This window comes from Nicotiana tomentosiformis, chromosome 7, assembly GCF_000390325.3.
Source record: "Nicotiana tomentosiformis chromosome 7, ASM39032v3, whole genome shotgun sequence".
NCBI classification, from domain to species: domain Eukaryota; kingdom Viridiplantae; phylum Streptophyta; class Magnoliopsida; order Solanales; family Solanaceae; genus Nicotiana; species Nicotiana tomentosiformis.
In genome coordinates this window covers 69720739-69740904 of record NC_090818.1, presented here as the reverse complement: position 1 = coordinate 69740904, position 20166 = coordinate 69720739, and the positions used below count along the sequence as shown (strand labels likewise).

Below are 20166 nucleotides of genomic sequence, written 5' to 3'. Positions count from 1 at the left end.
CAAGTAATATCATGAATAACAAGAATCGAACATATCAACAATCGAAGAGTATAAATCATGCTTTTCTTGTACAAGAGATAATCATAACGCTCTTCAGATAGAGTATTAAAAGATAGCATGTTCAAACAATGGAACCCAGGCTCCCAGCTAGTATATATACATATATATATATCATGCAACAATTAGTAGCTAAATGAATACTTCTTGATGCATAAAATATATCTATGCATGCTTAAACCGATCTAAGATCCATGCACCATGATACAAGATCCATGTATCATCATAACGCAATACAAAATCCATGTATCGCCCTGATACAAAATTCAAGTATCGACCATGCTCACAGGGCCCAAAGTAGCGTAGGTAATCACCTGACTCCTAAGGGATGGATCCAAATCCAAGTGCAAAGAGGAGCTTAATATCTCACTCATAATCAAATGTCTGATCATCATATATTGTGTGCCATAATTGTATCTCATCTGCACGCTTTACCGTTCGCGCCAAAATTCTCAGTCCAACTCAAGTATCCATATACAAAAATGTATGCATGTGTTCAAGGATTATAGATAAAAGATTCTCAAGGACTTAATAAAAATCATACAGATATTTGCTTGTGGAATTTCTATATGACTATTTTATAGCCCCGTAAAATTTCATAAAGGAATTTAAGTTTCCGTGGTGCCGAACTAGGATCACGGGTTTGAGGATTGTAGAAATGGTAGAACTAGGATCACATGTATTCCATGCACCCGGGCTCTACAAAACTTTATCATGATCTTAGGGAAGTCTATTGGTGGAATGATATGAAGAGAAAAGTAGTGAACTTTGTGGCGAGATGTCCAAATTGTCGGCAAGTGAAGGCCGAACACAAAAGGCCCGGTGGGTTGGCACAGAACATAGATATTCCAACGTGAAAGTGGGAAATGATTAATATGGACTTTGTGGTAGGACTACCTCACACTCCTCGTAAGTTTGATTCGATTTGGGTGATTGTGAATCGACTGACGAAATCAACATACGTCTTGCCGGTTAAGGCTACTGACATAGTGGAATATTATGCTCAATTGTACATCAAGGAAATAGTCAGGTTGCATTGCACTCCAGTTTCTATTATCTCAGATCGAGGGGCACAGTTCACGGCTAATTTTTGGAAGAAATTTCAGCAAGGTTTGGGTACTCGGGTGAATCTTAGTACAACCTTTCACCCGCAGTCTAATGGGATGGGAGAGCGGACTATTCAGATGCTTGAGGATATGTTGCGCGCTTGTGTTCTAGACTTCAAATGTAGCTGGGATGATTATTTGACGCTCATAGAATTTTCCTACAACAACAGTTATCATGATAGCATTCAGATGGCACCGTTCGAGGCCTTATATTGAAGGATATGTAGATCTACTATTGGGTGGTTAGAGATTGGGGAAGCAGAGTTGATAGGGCCAGACCTTGTGTATCAGGTTATGGAAAAATTAAAGATCATTAAGGAGAGGTTGAAGACTGCTTAGAGTCGTCAGAAGTCTTATACCGATGTTCGTCGTAGGGATTTGGAATTCAAAGAAGATGATTGGGTATTCTTGAAGATTTTCCCCATGAAAGGTGTAATGCAATTTGGTAGGAAAGGGAAATTAAGTTTGAGGTATGTCAGACCATACAGAATAATTCAGAGGATCGGTGAGGTGGCGTACAAGCTTGAGCTACCACCTGAGATGTCATTAGAGCACCCGATATTTCATGTGTCTATGTTGAAGAAAGTAGTCGGAAACCCGACAGTCATTGTTCCGGTTAAGACTATTGAGGTTAATGAGGAATTGACTTATGAAGAGATTCCAGTTTCTATTATTGATCGGCTAGTCTGAAAGTTGAGAAATAAAGAAATTGCCTCCGTGAAAGTGCTATGGCGAAACCAACAGGTTGAAGAGGCTACTTGGGAGGCCGAGGAAGAAATGAAGAAGAAGTATCCTTATTTATTTGAATAGACATGCATTTATAAAGTTGCATGAAAATGCTAAGAGTTACCTTGTATGAATTATGTATCATTTATACAGTTGATGTTAAAGGTGTTCCTTTTCTTGTAATATATTACTTATGAAGCCACAATTGGTGTTGTTTTTATGTTATATTGCATTATCAGATTAAGTATATATTGTTAGGATTAGTTTCTGGGATTCTCTGGCAGGTGGATAGGCCTAGTTACAGGGGAAACTCTGGCGAAACTTTTGGAAATTTAGGGAGTTAGCCAAATTTTGAAACTACCTGTGTGTGTGAATTAACAATTGGGCCACATTGAAAGATAATGATGGATTTTTGACCCTTATTCGAGGATGAATGATCCTAAATGGGGGAGAATGTAAGCCCCGTAAAATTTCGTAAAGGAATTTAAGTTTTCAAGGTACCGAACTAGGATCACGGGTTCGTGGTGCCGAAATAGGATCACGGGCTCGGACTCTTTAGGCTGAACAATGCACTGGTGAGTAAAGGAAAATTTTGGACAGAAAAATGCATTTCTGCGGTCGACTATGCGGCCACATAATCACTCTACGGACAACATAATGGCCGTAGAGTGAAGCACCTTAGGCAAGTTTGGAGAGCAGGTTTGCGACGCATTATGTGTCCGCAGACTAGTTCTGCGATGCATTATGCGACTGCAGAACAAGTTTGTGGGCTGCATAATGACCGTGGACTAGGTCAATTTTGCTCAATTCCGGAGGGCAATTATGCGGTCCATTTCGCGGACCGCAGATGTATTATGCGGTCACATATGCGACCGCAGATCCTGTTCAGAAGCTTCATTTTTTGGTTTTTTATAACTCAACCCTATTTCGTTAAATAGACAATATGTACCATCTTTTGAGCAAAAAACTGATATTTGGAGAGAAAGAAAGTGCTCTAGAGAGGGAGAGAGTTCCTCAACCAATTTTTCATCAAATCTTGGAAGATTATCAAGGAAAGCACACTAGGTATCCATCCTCGAGGTAAAATTCTACACCCTAAACCTAAGGGTAAGATAAATTTTGGGTATAGGAGTTGTTTATTTTGCATGCATATATTATCAAGGGATGTAGGGAGATTGTTGAGCTAAAATGGTAAAAAATGGGCAGTGGGATGATGGGATCCTCCATGAAAGGGTCTTGAAACCTTAATGCAAACCTATTATTTGATGAAATGCTCAAAGAAGTTAGAACCATGAGTATCTTCCTAATTTTGGTTAAATCTGTTACATTTCAAAAATAGATTGAAGTTGCTAAGATTTTCAGAATATTTTAGAGTTTAAGGAAGCTCAAGTAAGATATGTTGACTAAACTCTTCTCTTAGAATTGAACCCCGCAATATCCTTGTAAGTCTCGTGATGCCCTTTATAAATTAAATTTTGTCAAATAAGCCTTGTGTCGAAATAATTATGTGTTCAAGGTGTATTCCAAAGATTCTTATTATGTTAAGTTAATATTTGAGGATTTGATTTAAGTATGGGTTGTGTGTTACTATGATATGATTTGAAGGTGTGAATTCTTGTGAAAGCTACCATGTCAATTGTGTAATAAGTCATATGTGCCTAAGACCCTAATTTTCTCAAGGATGTGATTAAAGTCTTAATGTTGAAAGGCCTTGTTGTTGATTATTCATGATAACGATTGAAAATGGAATAATGAGCTGAATTATGAAGTACGACCAATGTGCCAAGAATGATATTGCGTTATGGCCAATGATGTCAAAAAAATGAATGACATGTAAAGGAATATGAATTAAGTGGTAAATATTTTTAATAAAAAATGCTTTGGAAGTATTGATTAGCCACCGAGGAAAGGTAGGTAGGAACGACCTAACCCCGAAACTACACGTGCCGATGTAAGAGTGATTGAGGGGTAAATCCCCGTGTTAATGTGATGATACTGTTTCTCCTTAAATGGGATGATATTATTGCTAGCTAGATGTGATGTAATGTCAACCCACATGGCTTTGTGGTGAGACGGCTTAGCCGATCGGGCTGAGATCGGATGCCATGCCGCGCACATGGTGGTATTGTGAGTGTATATCTCGGGGTTAGAGGGCTTAGCCGGTCGGACTGAGATCGGACTCCGTGCTAAAATACGGTGGTATATCAGTGCTAAATATCTCTCAACTTAAGTTACCGAGACCTACATGACATTTACGTTTCCCTTAATGTGACACTTTGACACCGTTTGAGTCTCTAATTGAAATCATGTTTATTCTCCGTTTACTGTTACTTGTTCTATTGAGAGGGTGTTTAGTTTTACATACTAGTACAATTCTATATGTACTAGCGTCCCTTTTCCGGAGACGCTGAATCTTTAATGGATGCAGGTGGTTCCATAGCAGGTGGTATTGATGAGTGATAGCAGCACACCCTCTCCTCAGCTGATTTGGTAGCCCCACTTCATTTCGGGGTCCTGCATCTTCTAATCTTTGTACATATCATTTTGAGGTATAGCCGTAGCCTTGTTGCCGACATTGTCATAGCACTTTTCTGCTCCTGTTAGAGGCTCCGTAGACATAATGTGGGTTGTATCTGTTTTTGGGAAAGTTAAACTAAAAATTGTATCATCTGTTCCACTTTAACTATCATTGTACAACGTACTGTTTTGAAGACTTGTTAATGACGTAACTAATGGAAATGAACCAGTGTTGTTTGCATGAATCTTATTGACTTATTAATGAAATGTATTCTTCTCTTTATATGTGACAGAGTTGGGTAGACAACATTGTGCAGGCTTGCTCAACCGAGATAACTCTGTTGAGCGCCGGTCGCGTTCCCCGAGGTTGGGCCGTGACAACTATTGATACAAGCAATTCAACATATCAAGAATAAGTTCACATGCCTTAATAAATAGCGATAAACCTAGGCATGATATCTAACATGAATAAGAGAGAAAACATAGTCATATAAGACAAACAAATTATGAATCAAATGAGCATATAATCAAAATAAGGCATAAAGTGTCCCAATTCTACCCTGGTCATGATGCAAAATATGGTAAGTGCGTATACGCTCGCCACCACATATATACACCACCCGAAATACCTTAAACACATAACAATCAATTCAAATCCTAGGGGTTGTTTCTCTTAACAAGGTTATCCAAGACACTTACCTCCGTCTAGTAAGTTAAAAATCACCAAAGATGCCAAATCATCAAAAATCCAAACCCAAAAGGCTTGAATTTAGTTAATACAACTCAATAACGTCAAAAAGAGCCAAAGGACTTAATTACAAATAATAAAGTTCGAATCCTTAATCAAATAAATAAAGTCAACCAAAACGTCAACCTAAGCCCGCTTCCTGGCACCCGATAAAACTCACAAATTCCCGATTCTTCATTCCAATACGAGTCCAAACATATAAGTTTCATCCAAAACCGACTCCAAATCGGGGTTCAAATATCAGTTATTCACTTTCCAAAGTTATAGTAAAAACCCCCCAAATTTCTATTTAAAATCCAAGCTTTTAGGTGTAGAAATCCATGAGAAAACATGATATAAAATCAAATCAAGTGTAAATTACTTACCTCCAATGATGTAGTGAATTTCATCTTCAAAATCTCCCACTCTCGAAGTCTAGGGCTAAAAATATGATAAAGTGGGTAAAAGTCCCGAAATCTCAACTTAAATATTCTGCCCAGTTATGTTCATTGCAATTGTGATACAGCCTCCACGATCGCGAAAGCTAAAAATCTGACAGCTGAAAACTCCTCTTCACGAATGCGAAGACACTCTTGCGAACGCGATCCATCCCTAGCTAAGCCTACGCTAATGCACCCCACACTCATGAACGCGAAGGCAATCCTCCGCCTGACCACAAGCTTTTGCGAACGCGGCCCTGCACGTGAACGCGAAGCAACAGACCTCAGCCCTCCGCAAATACGTCCCCTCCCCCGCAAATTGGAAGGGTAAATCTTCGCATGTCAACTCCAGCACTCTTCGCTAGAAGCCACCTGCACTGCAAACCACCTGCAACGGAAACCAGCAATCCAAAAACAAGGGAAAATGGTCTGAAACAACCCCGAATCACACCTGAGCCATCAAAAATGCCAACAAGTCCCAATACCTTATCCAAACTTATCCAATGGCAAGAAAAACTACAAATAACATCAAAACCAATAATGATAAAAATCACGCTTTTAAGATCAAGTACTTCCAACTTGCAACCACACGTTCAATTTAAGCCTAACCAATCCGGATTCCAACCAAACTTTTCACACAAGTCCTAAATAACATAACAGACCTATACCTAGTTACGGAACAACAATCTGACTCCCATATCATTAAAGTCAACCCCCGATCAAGTTAATGAACTCTCTGATCGTACAAATTACCAACTTTCGGCAAATAGGTCTAAAACACTCTAGGAACCTCCAAATCCGATTTCGAACATACACCTAAGTCCAAAATTAGCAAACCAACCTATTGGAACCATCAAAACACCAATCAGAGGTCATTTTTCCCGTAGTCAATGCACATTCCTATCGAGCCATTATTTTTCTTTACAAATAACACAGATGCACCCCTACAGTGATACACTAGGCCTGATGAACCCCTTATCCCGCAACCTTTTCAATTGTTTCTTCAATTCCTTGAACTCCACAGTAGTTGTATTAGTACTAACATCTCTAACAATAGGCAGATACACCAAACACCCCATCTCAACTATCCGCTGAGCCTTTAGAAATAAAACCAGTCTACTAGAAGTATGCCCAAGAGAACCTTTCTATTCCAACCTTAGAAACACCGAACCGGCATATCCAACATTATGGTATTAGTTGGAGATAATAAATCCATACCCAAAATCACATCAAAATCCACCATACTAAGTAGCAGGAGATTAACATTGGTCTCATAGCCCCCAATGGTAATAAAATAAGACCGAATCACGTGATCTATCACAATAGAGTCACCAATATGTATAGATACATGAACATGGATATCAAGAGAACTACGTGGAAAATCCAAATACGAGATGACACATAGAAATATGTAGAAACAAGATCAAAAAGAACTAATGCATCTTTGTGACAGACTAACCTTCGCCTGACTGACCTCCACCTTCGGGATGCTCCCTAATTGCCTGAGCTTCCTCTTTAGCTGGTGGGGCCAGTGGTGTAACAACTAGAACTGGAGTCACTACCTGAGAACCTTATTGTGTTGTGGCTCTACCACGCAAGGGACAATCCTTCTTGTTATGCCCTACTTCTCCACAATAAAAATAACCTCGAGCTAAGAATGGTTGATGAATCTAATGCTGCCTCAGATAACCTGAGTATCCACTAGAAGAACCCTGGATTGAAGGAGTACGGTAGGAACTTTGTGCTGGTACTGCACGAAATAAAGTCTAAACTGGGGTGCCATGAGCGGGCTGATAAGATGGAGGAACTAGCATACTAGAATGATCCCTACCTCTAGACGAGGTACTATTGAAACTGCTAGAATGTTGGGACCTCTTGCCCCTCATCACCATGTCCTCCATGCTTTGAAACCGGATGCGCTCAATCATGCGACTATGTCCATATCTTAAAGGAATGTAGTACCAGTCTCCGCCTCCCTCGCTAGAGCAATCTCGATACCAAAATTCAACCCCTTAATGAACCTTCTCAACTTCTCAACCTCGATGGGGATCAAAAAAGTTGTATGATGGGACAACTCAGTGAATCTCATCTCATACTCTGTTACGGACAAATGACCCTGCTGAAGGTGCTGGAACTGGACAAGCATATCCTCTTTCTTTGTGAGGTGAATGAACTTCTCTATAAAGAGATGTGAAAACGAACTCCATTTGAGTGGAAGTGACCTTGCTGACCTGCTATGCTCATATGATTGCCATCACCTCTTGGCTGGCCCCTTGAGCTGAAAAGAAGTGAAATTCACCCTATTTGACTAAACCAAACCAAGATTCTGTAGAATCTTCTAACAATGATATAAGAAATCATGTGCATCTACCTAATGATCCCCATCAAATAGTGGAGGATCTATCTTCCTAAATCGATCAAACATCTTCTGCCCTTCTCAGACATAGTGGCCTCCACTATTGTCCTAATAACAACCACAAGAAGATGTCACCAAATTAGTACTACTCTTGGCGTCTGATAAAATAACAACCTTCTCAAGACTGTGAGTAGCTAGAGACTGTGCTCCTCCCCCGACCTGAGAAGTAGCCGGTGCCACAGGAAGTGCTCCGGTCTGTGCCAAACCCTCCACAAGTCCAACCAAATGAACAATAATATCATGAAGTACTGGGGAAGCAATAAACCCCTCTGAGACCTGAGGTTGTTTAACTGGTTCACCATGATCAAAAACCTGCTCCTCAATCAAAAATACTGGTGTCTTCATGGTGGCTGCTCTAGCTGGGGCTCTAACTGCAGCGCGTGCTCCACCCTGGCCTCTACCTTGGCACTAGGCTCTCGCGGCCCTAGCCTGAGGTGCTGGCACCTACCCAACTGCTTTCAATGAATGCGTTCTTACTATCTACTAGAGAATAGAAAGACAAGGATTCAAACCTGAGATAAATAAAGCTACACGATAAAGTATTAAAGATAGGGAAGTTTCCTAATATCATGTAGCCTCTCGGAGATAGTTACAAACGTCTCCATACCAATATACAAAACTCTACTAGACTTGCTCATGGCTCGTGAGACTTACACAACCTAGAGCTCTAATAGCAACTTGTCATGACTCGAAATTCCATCTTAAGGTCATGATTGTGCCTAGACGAACTTGCTAAGAAGGCTAACTCATAATCCAAAAATTATAGCCAGATTCATTTGATTAAAAGAGATATATTATAATTAAGAGAGAGGAGAACCTGGTCACCTTCCGGAGTACATACGAGGAGGAAAAGAGGATGTATCCGGAGTGTTATAAGAAGTCAAGTAAGGAGGCAAAATTAGCGATCACGGCGGCTAAGACCACGGTGTTTGGGCATCTATACAAGGAACTCGGGAGCAAAGGCAGAGATAAGAAGTTGTACTAATTTGCCAAGGTGAGGGAGAGGATGGATCCTAACTTGGACTAGGTGAAGTGTATTAAAGACGAGGACAACAAAGTATTGATGGGCGAGGCACATATTAGATGCAGATGGAAGACGTACTTCCATAGACTGTTGAACGAGGAAGGGGATAGAATTATTGTGCTAGGTGAGTTGGAGCACTCCAAGAGTCAAAGGTATTTTGGGTACCGTAGGCGTATTAAGGTGGAGGAGGTGGAAGGGGATATGCGCAAGATGAGTAGGGGCAGATCGATGGGGCCAGACGAAATCCCAGTGGAATGTTTGAAGAACGCGAGTCGAGCAGGCTTGGAGTGGTTCACTGGGTTGTTTAATGTCATTTTAAAGACAAAAAGGATGCCCGGGGAATGGAGGTGGAGTACGATGGTTCCGTTGTACAAGAACAAGGGTGATATCTAAATTTGCAGCAATTATAGGGGTATAAAGCTATTGAGCCACACTATGAAGATTTGGGAGAGGGTGGTGGAGGTCAAGATGAGGAGTAGCATGTCTATTTCTGAAAACCAGTTCGGATTCATGCCAGGACGCTCGATTATGGAAGCTATTCATCTGGTGAGTATATTAGTGGAGCAATATCGGGAAAGGAAAAAGGACTTGCACATGGTGTTTATCGACCTTGAAAAATCATACGATAAAGTGTCAAGGGAAGTTTTAGGGAGGTGTCTGGAGGCTAGCGGCATTCTGATAGCGTACACTAGTGTGATTAAGGATATAAATTATGGTGCTAAGACTCGGGTGAGGACTATGAGAGGGGACTCGGAGCACTTTCCAGTGGTGATGGGTTGCACCAGGGATCGACTATTAGCCCGTGTATATTTGCCTTGACGATGGACGTGCTGACGCAGCACATACAGGGTGAAGTGCCATGGTGCATGCTATTTGCTGATGATATAGTGTTTATCGACGAGACGCGAAGAGCGGTCAATGCAAGGTTGGAGGTTTGGAGACAGGCCTTAGAGTCTAAAGGTTTCAAGTTGAACAGGACTAAGACAGAATACTTAGAGTGCAAATTCAGTGTCGGGGCTCATGAGTCTCACGTGGATCTGAAGCTTTATATTCAAGTTATCCCCAAGAAAGGTAGTTTCAAGTATCTCGGGTCTATTATCCAGGGTAATGGGGAGATCGACGAGGTTATCACACATCGTATTGGAGTGGGATAGATGAAATGAAGGCTTGCGTCCGGTGTCTTATGTGATAAAAATGTGCCGCCAAGACTTAAAGGTAAATTCTAAAGAGTTGTGGTTCGACCAACTATGATTTATGGGGCGGAGTGTTGGCCAATTAAGAACTCACATATACAAAAGATGAATATAGCATAAATGAGGATATTGAGATGGATGAGTGGGTATACTAGGAGAGATAAAATTAGGAATGAAGCTATTCGGGACAAAGTGGGAGTGGCCTCCGTAGAGGACAAGATGCGGGAGTTGAGGCTGAGATGGTTCGGGCATGTAAAGAGGAGAAGTATTGATGCTCCTGTCAGGAGGTGTGAGAGGCTGACCATGGAGAGTTTAAGAAGAGGTCGAGGTAGGCTAAGGAAGTTTTTGGGAGAGGTGATTAGACATGATATGGCATGGCTTCAGCTTACTGAGGACATGACCCTTGATAGGAAGGTATGGAGGTCGAGGATTACGGTAGAAGGTAGTTGTAAGTTTCTCCTTTTCCTACCAGTTTCCTAAGTATCACTCAGGTTCCTATATATGCTTAAGTTGATCGTTACTTCGTCATGTGATTTAGTTCGAATCTGCTATCATATTCCTTATTGTTAGTGTTTAGTACTACTAATTCCCCCCCCCCCCTTTTCCCCTTATATTCTTCCCCTTCTTCCTCTTATCACTCTTTCTAAGCTGAGGGTCTATTGGAAACAGCCTCTCTACCTTCACTAGATAGGGGTAAGGTCTGAGTACGCACTACCCTCCCCAGACCCCACTTTTGCGAATATGTTATTATGGTTGTTGTTGTATATTATAATTAAAGATAGAAATAGTCTCACAACAGTAACAATATCTACTCAAATCAAAATATGGCCTAAACACGGCCAATACAATACAACCCCTAATACTAGGTGTACAAGTACACGAGCAATTACAGAAATAGAATATGTCTGTATACATAACAAAGTTTTCTAAAATACAAGTAGACAAGAAATAGTAGTGGAACAAGGACTCGGGCACCGCGATGAATCCATCAGTATAGCTCACCCCGAGTCTCCGTGTACTACCTAAGCTCAACGGGAGGCTCCACTAGCACCAACCTGAGGATCTACACAAAAGATGTGCAGAAGCGTAGAATGAGTACACCACAATCGGTACCCAATAAGCATTAAGTCTAACCTCAAAGAATTAGTGACGAAGCTAGATGTATCCGAATAATTACAATACATATATAATAACAAAGCTTTATAATGAAATAGCAAGTAATCTCATGAATAACAAGAATCGAAGATATCAACAGTCGAAGAATATAAAGCATGTTTTTCCAGTACAAAAGATAATCATAATGCTGCTGAGGTAGAGTATTAAAAGATAGCATGTTCAAATAACGGAGGTGAGGCTCCCAGCTAGCATATAGAGATATCATGCAATAATTAGCATCTAAATGAATACTTCTGAATTTGTCAAATATATTTATGTATGATCAAACCAGTACAAGATCTATGTACCACAATGCAAAATCCATGTATCATCATAATCTGATACAAAATCCATGTATCGACCCGATACACAATCTATGTATCGATCGTGCTCACAGGGCCCAAAGTAATATGGGTAATCTCCTGAATTTTGAGGGACGAATCGAAATCCAAGCGCAAAGAGGATCTTAATAGCTCACTCATAATCAAATATATCGGATTATCATGTCATGTGTGCCATACCTGTATTTCATCAAAACGGGTTACCTTTCATGCCAAAATTCTCAATCCAACTCAAGTGTCTATATGCAAAAATGTATGCATGTGTTCAAGTATTATAGATAAAAGCTGCACAATGACTTAATAAAAATGATACAGATACGTGCTCGTGGAATTTCTATATGACTACGGATAATTCAAATAATTCACCATATCAAGAATAAGCCCATGCCTTCATAAATAACCATAGACATAGGCACAATCTCTAACATGAATAAAAAAACAAGCATAGTAATATAAGCCAAACAAATCATGAATCAAATGAGCACACGATCAAAACAAGGTATTAAGTATCCCAATTCTACCCAGGTCATGATGTAAACATGGTAAGTGTATATACGCTCGCCACCACGTATATACACTACCCCCAATACCTTAAGCACATAACAATCAAGTAAATACTAGGGGTTTCCCTCTTAATAAGATTAGCCGAGAGGCTTACCTCTGCCTGGTAAGCTAAAGATTACGAAATATACCAAATCTTAAAAAATTTAACTCCAAACGACTCGAATTTAGTTAAATACAACTCAATAACGTCAAACGAAGCATAGGAATCAAGTCGAAATAATAAATTTTGAATCTTTAATCAAATATACAAAGTCAACCAAAACGTCAACTCGTGCTCGCTTCAAAGAACCCGACAAAACTCACAAATCCCGATTACCCATTCCAATACGAGTTTAAATATACAAGTTTCGTCCACAATTGATTCCAAATCGAGGTTCAAATCTCAATTATTCACTTTCCAAAATTATAGTTGGAAACCCCCAAATTTCTATTTAAGATCCAAGCATTTAGGTGTAGGAATCCAAAGAAAAACATGATATAAAGTCAAATCCAAGTGTAAATTGCTTACATCCAATGATATAGTGAATTTGCTCTTGAATATATCCCACTCTCGAGGTATGGACTCAATATATAATAAATTGGGTAAAAGTTTTGAAATCTCAACTTAAATATTCTGCCCGGTTACGTTCATCCCAATCGCGACACAACCTCCGCGATCGTGAAGGCTAAATATCTGCCCAGTTGAAAACTCCTTTTCGCAAACCCGAAGTCACCGTCACGAGCGCAAACCATTCCAAGATAAGCCTACGCGAATGTGGTCTCGTACCTACGAATACGAAGGAAATCCTCCTGCCTGAACACAAGCTTCTGCGAACACGCCCCCCCTCCATACAAACGTGAAGCAACAGACCTCATCCCTCCGCGAACGCGACCCCATTCCTGCTAATGCGAAGGGTAAATCTTCACCTGCCAACTCCTATACTCTGTGATCGCAAGCCTCTCTCCATGACCGCGAAGAAGCCACCTGCACTAGAAACCAACAGTCCAAAAATAAGGGAAAACAGTCCCCCGGGACCCCGTCCAATAATGCCAACAAGTCCCAATATCTTATCCAAAATTTTCCAAAGACTCAAAACACCGCGAATAATATCAAAATCAAGAATCAAGGATCAAAATCACTCTCTTAAAATCAAGAACTTCCAACTTGCAACCAAGCATCTGATTCAAGTCTAACCAATCCGAATTCTAGCTAAACTTTTCACACAAGTCCCAAATGACATAATGAACGTATAACATATTCTGGAATAATAATCTGACTCTGGTATCATCAATGTCATTCCTCGATCAAACGTATGAACTCTCCAATCCTACAAATTGCCAGCTTTCGACAAATAGAGCTAAAATATCCTAGGAACATCTAAATCCAATTCTGAACATATGCTTAAGTCCAAAATTACCATAAGAACCTAGCGGAACCATCAGAACATCGATCCGAGGTCATTTACACAAAAGCCAAATCTTAGTCAACTCTTATAACTTAAGCTTCCAAAATAAGACCAAGTGTCTCAATTCACTCTCAGACCTTCTCAAAGCAAAACCAACCACCTCCGCAGATCACAAAACCACAAATACACATACAAAAAGCATGAAATAATGGAACAAGGCTCAAATACACAAAGCAACCAGCCGGGTCATTACACACACACACACACACACACATAGTACTCTTAGAAGGATGGATCCAAATCCAAGAACTGCGCGAAAAACCAATGTGCTGCTACGTGCCAATAATAATATCACTCACACCGACAACTGATGCGTGGCGAACAATTCATAAACCAATAATAATATATGCCCGCATGGACAACTCATGTGCATTAATATACCAATCTGCACGGACAATGCACGTGCCATACTCAAATATCAATATCGTAATAAATAAATGACAGAAACCTTGTGCTATTATTATCTCAACTACATAGACAACTCACGTGCCATAACCCCAGTCCATATAAAAGAACCATATGTAGTGGTGTATGTATATGAATATGAGATAAGCATGTATAATGCACACGGGCAGAGAAATAATCAGGCAGGATTGTATGCATGAGTACAAGAGATGATCTCTATGCATGATGTACGCTTAGGTGTAACGTATGAGTACGACCCCGACACATAATCCATAATTCAATTAATCCTCATATCCAAAAAAGCATAAAGAGAATAAATATGATCTCTAACATGAATAATGAAGCTCAAGTAGTCATACAATACTTTAAGGCATATCACAATAATAACATACGCAAATGTGTGTTCATGACATAACATGTCACTATGGACAAATCAATCATATCAACAAATCTCACGAATAGCTCCCAAGACTCAAATAAGACTTCATGAGATAAAACATAATCTATTAGCATATCTAATTATGCCACAAAGTGATAAAGACCAAATAGAGCATAAGTTAAGAAGAACATACATCCAATCAAGGGATAAGGAAGTCTAAATCTACCCCCAACATGGTTCGATATCCGCATATACACTCATCACCTTAGAATATGTCACCCCCAAAATACATATCACGTAGCAAATAATTTCATTTTTAGAAAAATATTCCCTCAAGTTGAGGTTAAGCGAGACACTTACCTTTTTTCAAACCGAAACAATCTTTCAAAAATGCTTTCCTTTAGAAATCACCTCAAACTGGCTAGCTAAATAATACTCAATGAGGTCAAATAAAGCAATAGAAATTAACTCCAAATAATAAAGCTTCAATCTTTAATGAAATCTCAAAAAGTCCACAAAAGTCAACCCGAACCCACATGGTCAAAATACGAATCCAAGACCAAATACCGATAACCCATAATTCCATGAGTCCAAATATGTGATTAATTCCAAAATCTGAGTACAAATCTGTGTTTAAAACCTCAAGATACACTTTCTTAAGTTGTAGACAAAAATCCCAAATTTCACTTTGAAATTCCATGTTTTAGTTATAGCAATCCATGAGAAATCATGATATATAATAAAAATCAAGTAAAAATTACTTACCCTCAAAATATGTGTGAAATGCATCTCCAAAATTTCCTCTTTCCAATCTCCAAAACTCAAAATAGTGGAAAATGAGCAACTCCCGAAATTCTAGACGTAAAATACCCCTGACAGCATTTCCTTAATCTCGATCGCAATGCATAATCTGCACTTCCTCCAGTCCACTTTTATTCAAGCACGACAGACCACACATAATCATGAAACCACTTACGATATCGCAATGCACTGCATCCCTAGTCCACTCCTCTTGCGCGATTGCAAAGCCTACCACGCGACCATGATTCACCACACAACTCCACTCCATGATCGCAACCCCTCTTCATGCGATTGTGTAGCATAAGACCTACTTCCTCCATATTCCTTCTCCACGATCACAAGTGTCACGACCCAATTTCTCCCTCCGTGAACCGCCGTGACGGCACCTAGTCTATACGACTAGGTAAGCCTAAGACTTTGCGGAAATAAAACAAAAGCATGAACATTAACTACTAACAGTAACAAATATCTAATAAGCAACTGAATGCCACTCGGCATATACAATTATCACTTCTGAAAAAAAGGTACGAAAAACATTCCCAAAACCCGAAAACTCGCAAGTCACAAGCTACTAAGAAGTCTTAGCTCTTCTATACATCATTTCTATAGAAGGGAGGAAAAATGAACATAGGGGGATAGAGGGGGACTCCGAGGATCTGCGGACGTGGGCAGATGTACCTTGAAGTCTCCAATAAGCAGCAACAACTGCAACTAGTAATAAGGCTGGTAAGATGAACCTGGATCTGCACACGAAATACATGTGCAGGAAAGAGCGTGAGTACACCACAACGGTACTCAGTAAGTGCCAAGCCTAACCTCGGTCGAGTAGTGACAAGATCAGGTCAGGGCCCTACTGGTATAACTATAATGAAACAAGACAGAAATAAAATATCGCGGTAAAAATAAATGCAGAAATCTCATAGGAATAGAATCAATGATATATAGCAGCTCAGAACACAATGATAATAATAAGGGATCTCCCAGGATACCGTCCCGTAGTCCCAAACATAAATGTGCAGGGGGGATCTACCGGAATACCATTCTGTAGTCCCAAAGTAAATATGCAAGACATGGGGGATCTACCGTAATACTGTTCTGTAGTCCCAAAGTAAATATGCAAGACAGGGGGGATCTACCAGAATACAGTTCAGTAGTCCTAAAGTAAATATGCAAGACATGGGGATCTACCAGAATACCGTTCAGTAGTCCCAAAGTAAATATGCAAGACAGGGGGATCTACCGGAACACCGTTCCGTAGTCCTAAAGTAAATATGCAGTGCAAACAATAGAAATACAACTACATCACAAAATCTTACGATTTAGGCTAAGTACCAGTCAAGGGGGAAGCAGGAAATTCACTAAGCATGCTGCACAGAGTTTCACATAAACAATTAAGACACGTAGACATGTTGTTCTAGACTAAACAGGATAATTAATATGCTAGTGTAGCTCAGTTAAAGGAAAACAGGTATTTTACTTAATGAAAATGGAGTTTTGCAACAATAGCCTGTGTACGTACTCGTCACCTCACGTACATGGCGCTCATATATCAAACAGTACCAAATCCTAAGGGGAGTTCCCCCACACAAGATTAGGCAATCCACTTACCTCGAACCAAGCTCAAATCAAATTTGAAATCACGCTCTTGCCACGAGTATCCAACTCCGAGTGCACCAAATCGAACCAAATCAATTACATAACGTAAATATAGCTACAAGTAACTAATCTAGCTAATGAAATCAAAGCTAAGGCAAGAAAATAGAAAAACGCCCAATAAGCCTCCCCGGGCCCATGTCTGGGAATCGGGTAAAAGTCACAAATTATGAACACCCATTCACTCACGAGTCTAACCATACAAAATTCACTCAAATACGATACCAAAATCTCGATCAAAATCCCAAAATTCGGCCTAAGAACTTTGCTCAATTTTCCCCCTATTTCCACCCTAAATCCGAAATTAAATGATGAAATCAAGCATAGATTAGTGGGATTTAATCATAAAGGAGTTAGGAATCATTACCCAATAACTTCCTCCAAAAATATCTCCAAATTTTGCCTTCTACCGAGCTCTCAATCAAATTTTGTGGTATGAACTTAAACCCTCATTTTTGAATTTTAAATTCTGCCCAGTGATTCCTTAAGTGAGATGGCAGAAAAGGCCTCGCGATCGCGAAGAACAACTTCGCTCCCTCAGTAATTTACTCTACGCGAACGCGTAACACCTCACGCAAATGCGATGCACTAGCTGCTCACACCTACGCGATCGCAATTGTCCTCATGCGACCGCGAAGAGTAACACTCGAACTCCAGTGCTGCCTCACTTCTTCTTCGCAAACGCGGCCTAGTCCACGCGTTCGCAGTGCACTGCCTGATATCCCTACGCGATCGCTTCTTCAACTTCGCGAACGCAAAGAGCAATTTTAGCTGGCCTCTCAGATGACCTACGCGATCCCGAGATCTCCCTCGCGAACGCGATGAAGGAAAATGTCTGCAATAACACAAGAAAATCTGCCAACTCCCTAAGTCAAAAAATGACCCATTGAGCATCCGAAACACGCCCGAGGCCCCCGGGACCTCAACCAAACACCAACCAGTCCTAAAATACCATACAAACTTAGTCGAGCACTCAAACCACATCAAACAACGCTAAAATCACAAATCATCCTCCGATTCAAACTAAAGAACTTGAAACTTCCAAATTCGACAATCGATGCCGAAACCAACCAAACCATGCCCGATTGACCCCAAATTTTGCACACAAGTCATATTCAACATTATGGACCTACTCCAACTTCCGGAATTGGAATTTGACTCCGATATCAAAAAGTCCACTACCGGTCAAAATCTCCAAAAAGTCGATTTTCGCCATTTCAAGCCTAAATAAGCTATGGACCTCCAAAACACAATCTGGACACGCCCCTAATCCCAAAATCACCTAACGGAGCTAACGGAACCGACCGAATTCCATTCCGGAGTCGTCTTTACATAGTTCCGACTACGGTCCAAATCCTAAGGCTTAAACCTCTATTTAGGGACTAAGTGTCCCAAAACACTCCGAAACAAAAAACAAAACCTTCTGGCGAGTCACCTAAGAAGAAAAAGGTGCGGGGGAAATAGTAAATAGGGGATCGAGGCTATTACTTTCAAAACGACTAGCCGGGTCGTTACATCCTCCCCCTCTTAAAATAATCATTCGCCCTTAAACGAGCATAAAGACATACCTGAAGTGGTGAAAAGATGAGGATAACGACTGCACATATCCTGCTCGGTCTCCCAAGTCGCCTCCTCGATCGGCTGACCCCGCCACTGAACCTTTACTGATGAAATGTTCTTTGACCCCAGCTTCCGAACCTGCCTATCCAAAATAGCCGCTGGCTCCTCAACATAGGATAGATCCTTGTCCAACTGGACTGAGCTGAAATCCAACACATGAGACGGATCACCGTGATACCTCCGGAGCATCCAAACATGTAATACTGGATGAACTCCTGCTAGGATGGGAGGTAAGGCAAGCTCATAAGCAACCTCCCTAACTCGCCGCAACACCTCAAAAGGGTCAATAAAGCTTGGGCTCAATTTTCCCTTCTTTCCGAACCTCATAATGCCCTACATAAGCGAAACTCGAAGCAGGACCCGCTCTTCAACCATCAATGCAACATCGCGAACCTTCCGGTCCGCATAGCTCTTCTGTCTGTACTGGCTGCGTGAAGTTTGCCCCGAATCACCTTCACCTTCTCCAAGGCATCCTGAACCAAGTCCGTACCCAATAATCTGGCCTCACTCGGCTCGAACAAACCCACTGAGGACCGACACCGCCTACCATACAGAGCCTCAAACGGTACCATCTGAATGCTGGACTGATAACTGTTGTTGTAGGCAAACTCTGCAAGTGGTAAGAATTGATCCCAAGAACCTCCAAACTCCATCACACATGCACGGAGCATATCCTCAAGAATCTGAATAGTGTGCTAGGACTTCCCGTCCATCTGAGGGTGAAAAGCTGTGCTCAACTCCACCCGAGTAACCAACTCCTGTTGTACGGCTCTCCAGAACCGCGATGTAAACTGCATTCCCCGGTCAGAGATGATAGATACTGGTACGCCATGAAGTCTGACAATCTCACGAATGTAAATTCATGCCAGCTGCTCGAAAGAATATGTAGTCATCACAGGAATGAATTGAGCTGACTTGGTCAGCCTGTCCATAATCACCCAAACTGCATCAAACTTCCGTTGAGTCCATGGGAGTCCAACAACGAAGTCCATAGTGATCCGCTCCCATTTCCACTCTGGAATCTCTATCTTCTGAAGCAACCCACCTGGTCGTTGATGCTCATACTTCACCTGCTGGCAATTTAGACATCTAGCCATATACTCTACTATGTCCTTCTTCATCCTTCTCCACAAATAATGCTACCTCAGGTCCTAATACATCTTCGCGGTACCTGGATGAATGGAGTACCACGAGCTGTGAGCCTCTTGGAGAATCAACTCATGCAAACTGTCCACATTGGGCACACATAACCTGCCATGCATCCTCATTACACCATCCTCCCCAATAGTGACCTCCTTAGCATCACCGTGTTGGACCGTGTCCCAAGGACAAGCAGATGAGGTTCATCATACTGACGCTCCCTGATACGATCATAAAGGGAAGATCAAGAGACCATACAAGCCAATACTCGAATCAGCTCATAAATATCCAATCTCACAAACTAGCTGGCTAAGGACTGAACATCCAATGCCATGGGCCTCTCTACTGCTGGTAGATAAGCTAAACTCCCCAAACTCTCTGCCAGGTGACTCAAAGTATCGTCCACCACATTGGCCTTCCCCGGGTGGTACAAAATGGTGATATCATAATCATTAAG

The 20166-nt window shown here is 41.0% G+C and overlaps 1 protein-coding gene across 1 annotated transcript; it reads left to right on the top strand.

The window, feature by feature from the left end:
• Window positions 1-9834: 9834 nt before the first annotated feature.
• LOC138895764 (uncharacterized) lies at window positions 9835-10167 on the top strand. Its single transcript, XM_070180489.1, has one exon. The coding sequence runs from the start codon at window positions 9835-9837 to the stop codon at window positions 10165-10167; it is 333 nt and encodes a 110-aa protein (XP_070036590.1).
• The last annotated feature ends 9999 nt before the right edge of the window (window positions 10168-20166 follow it).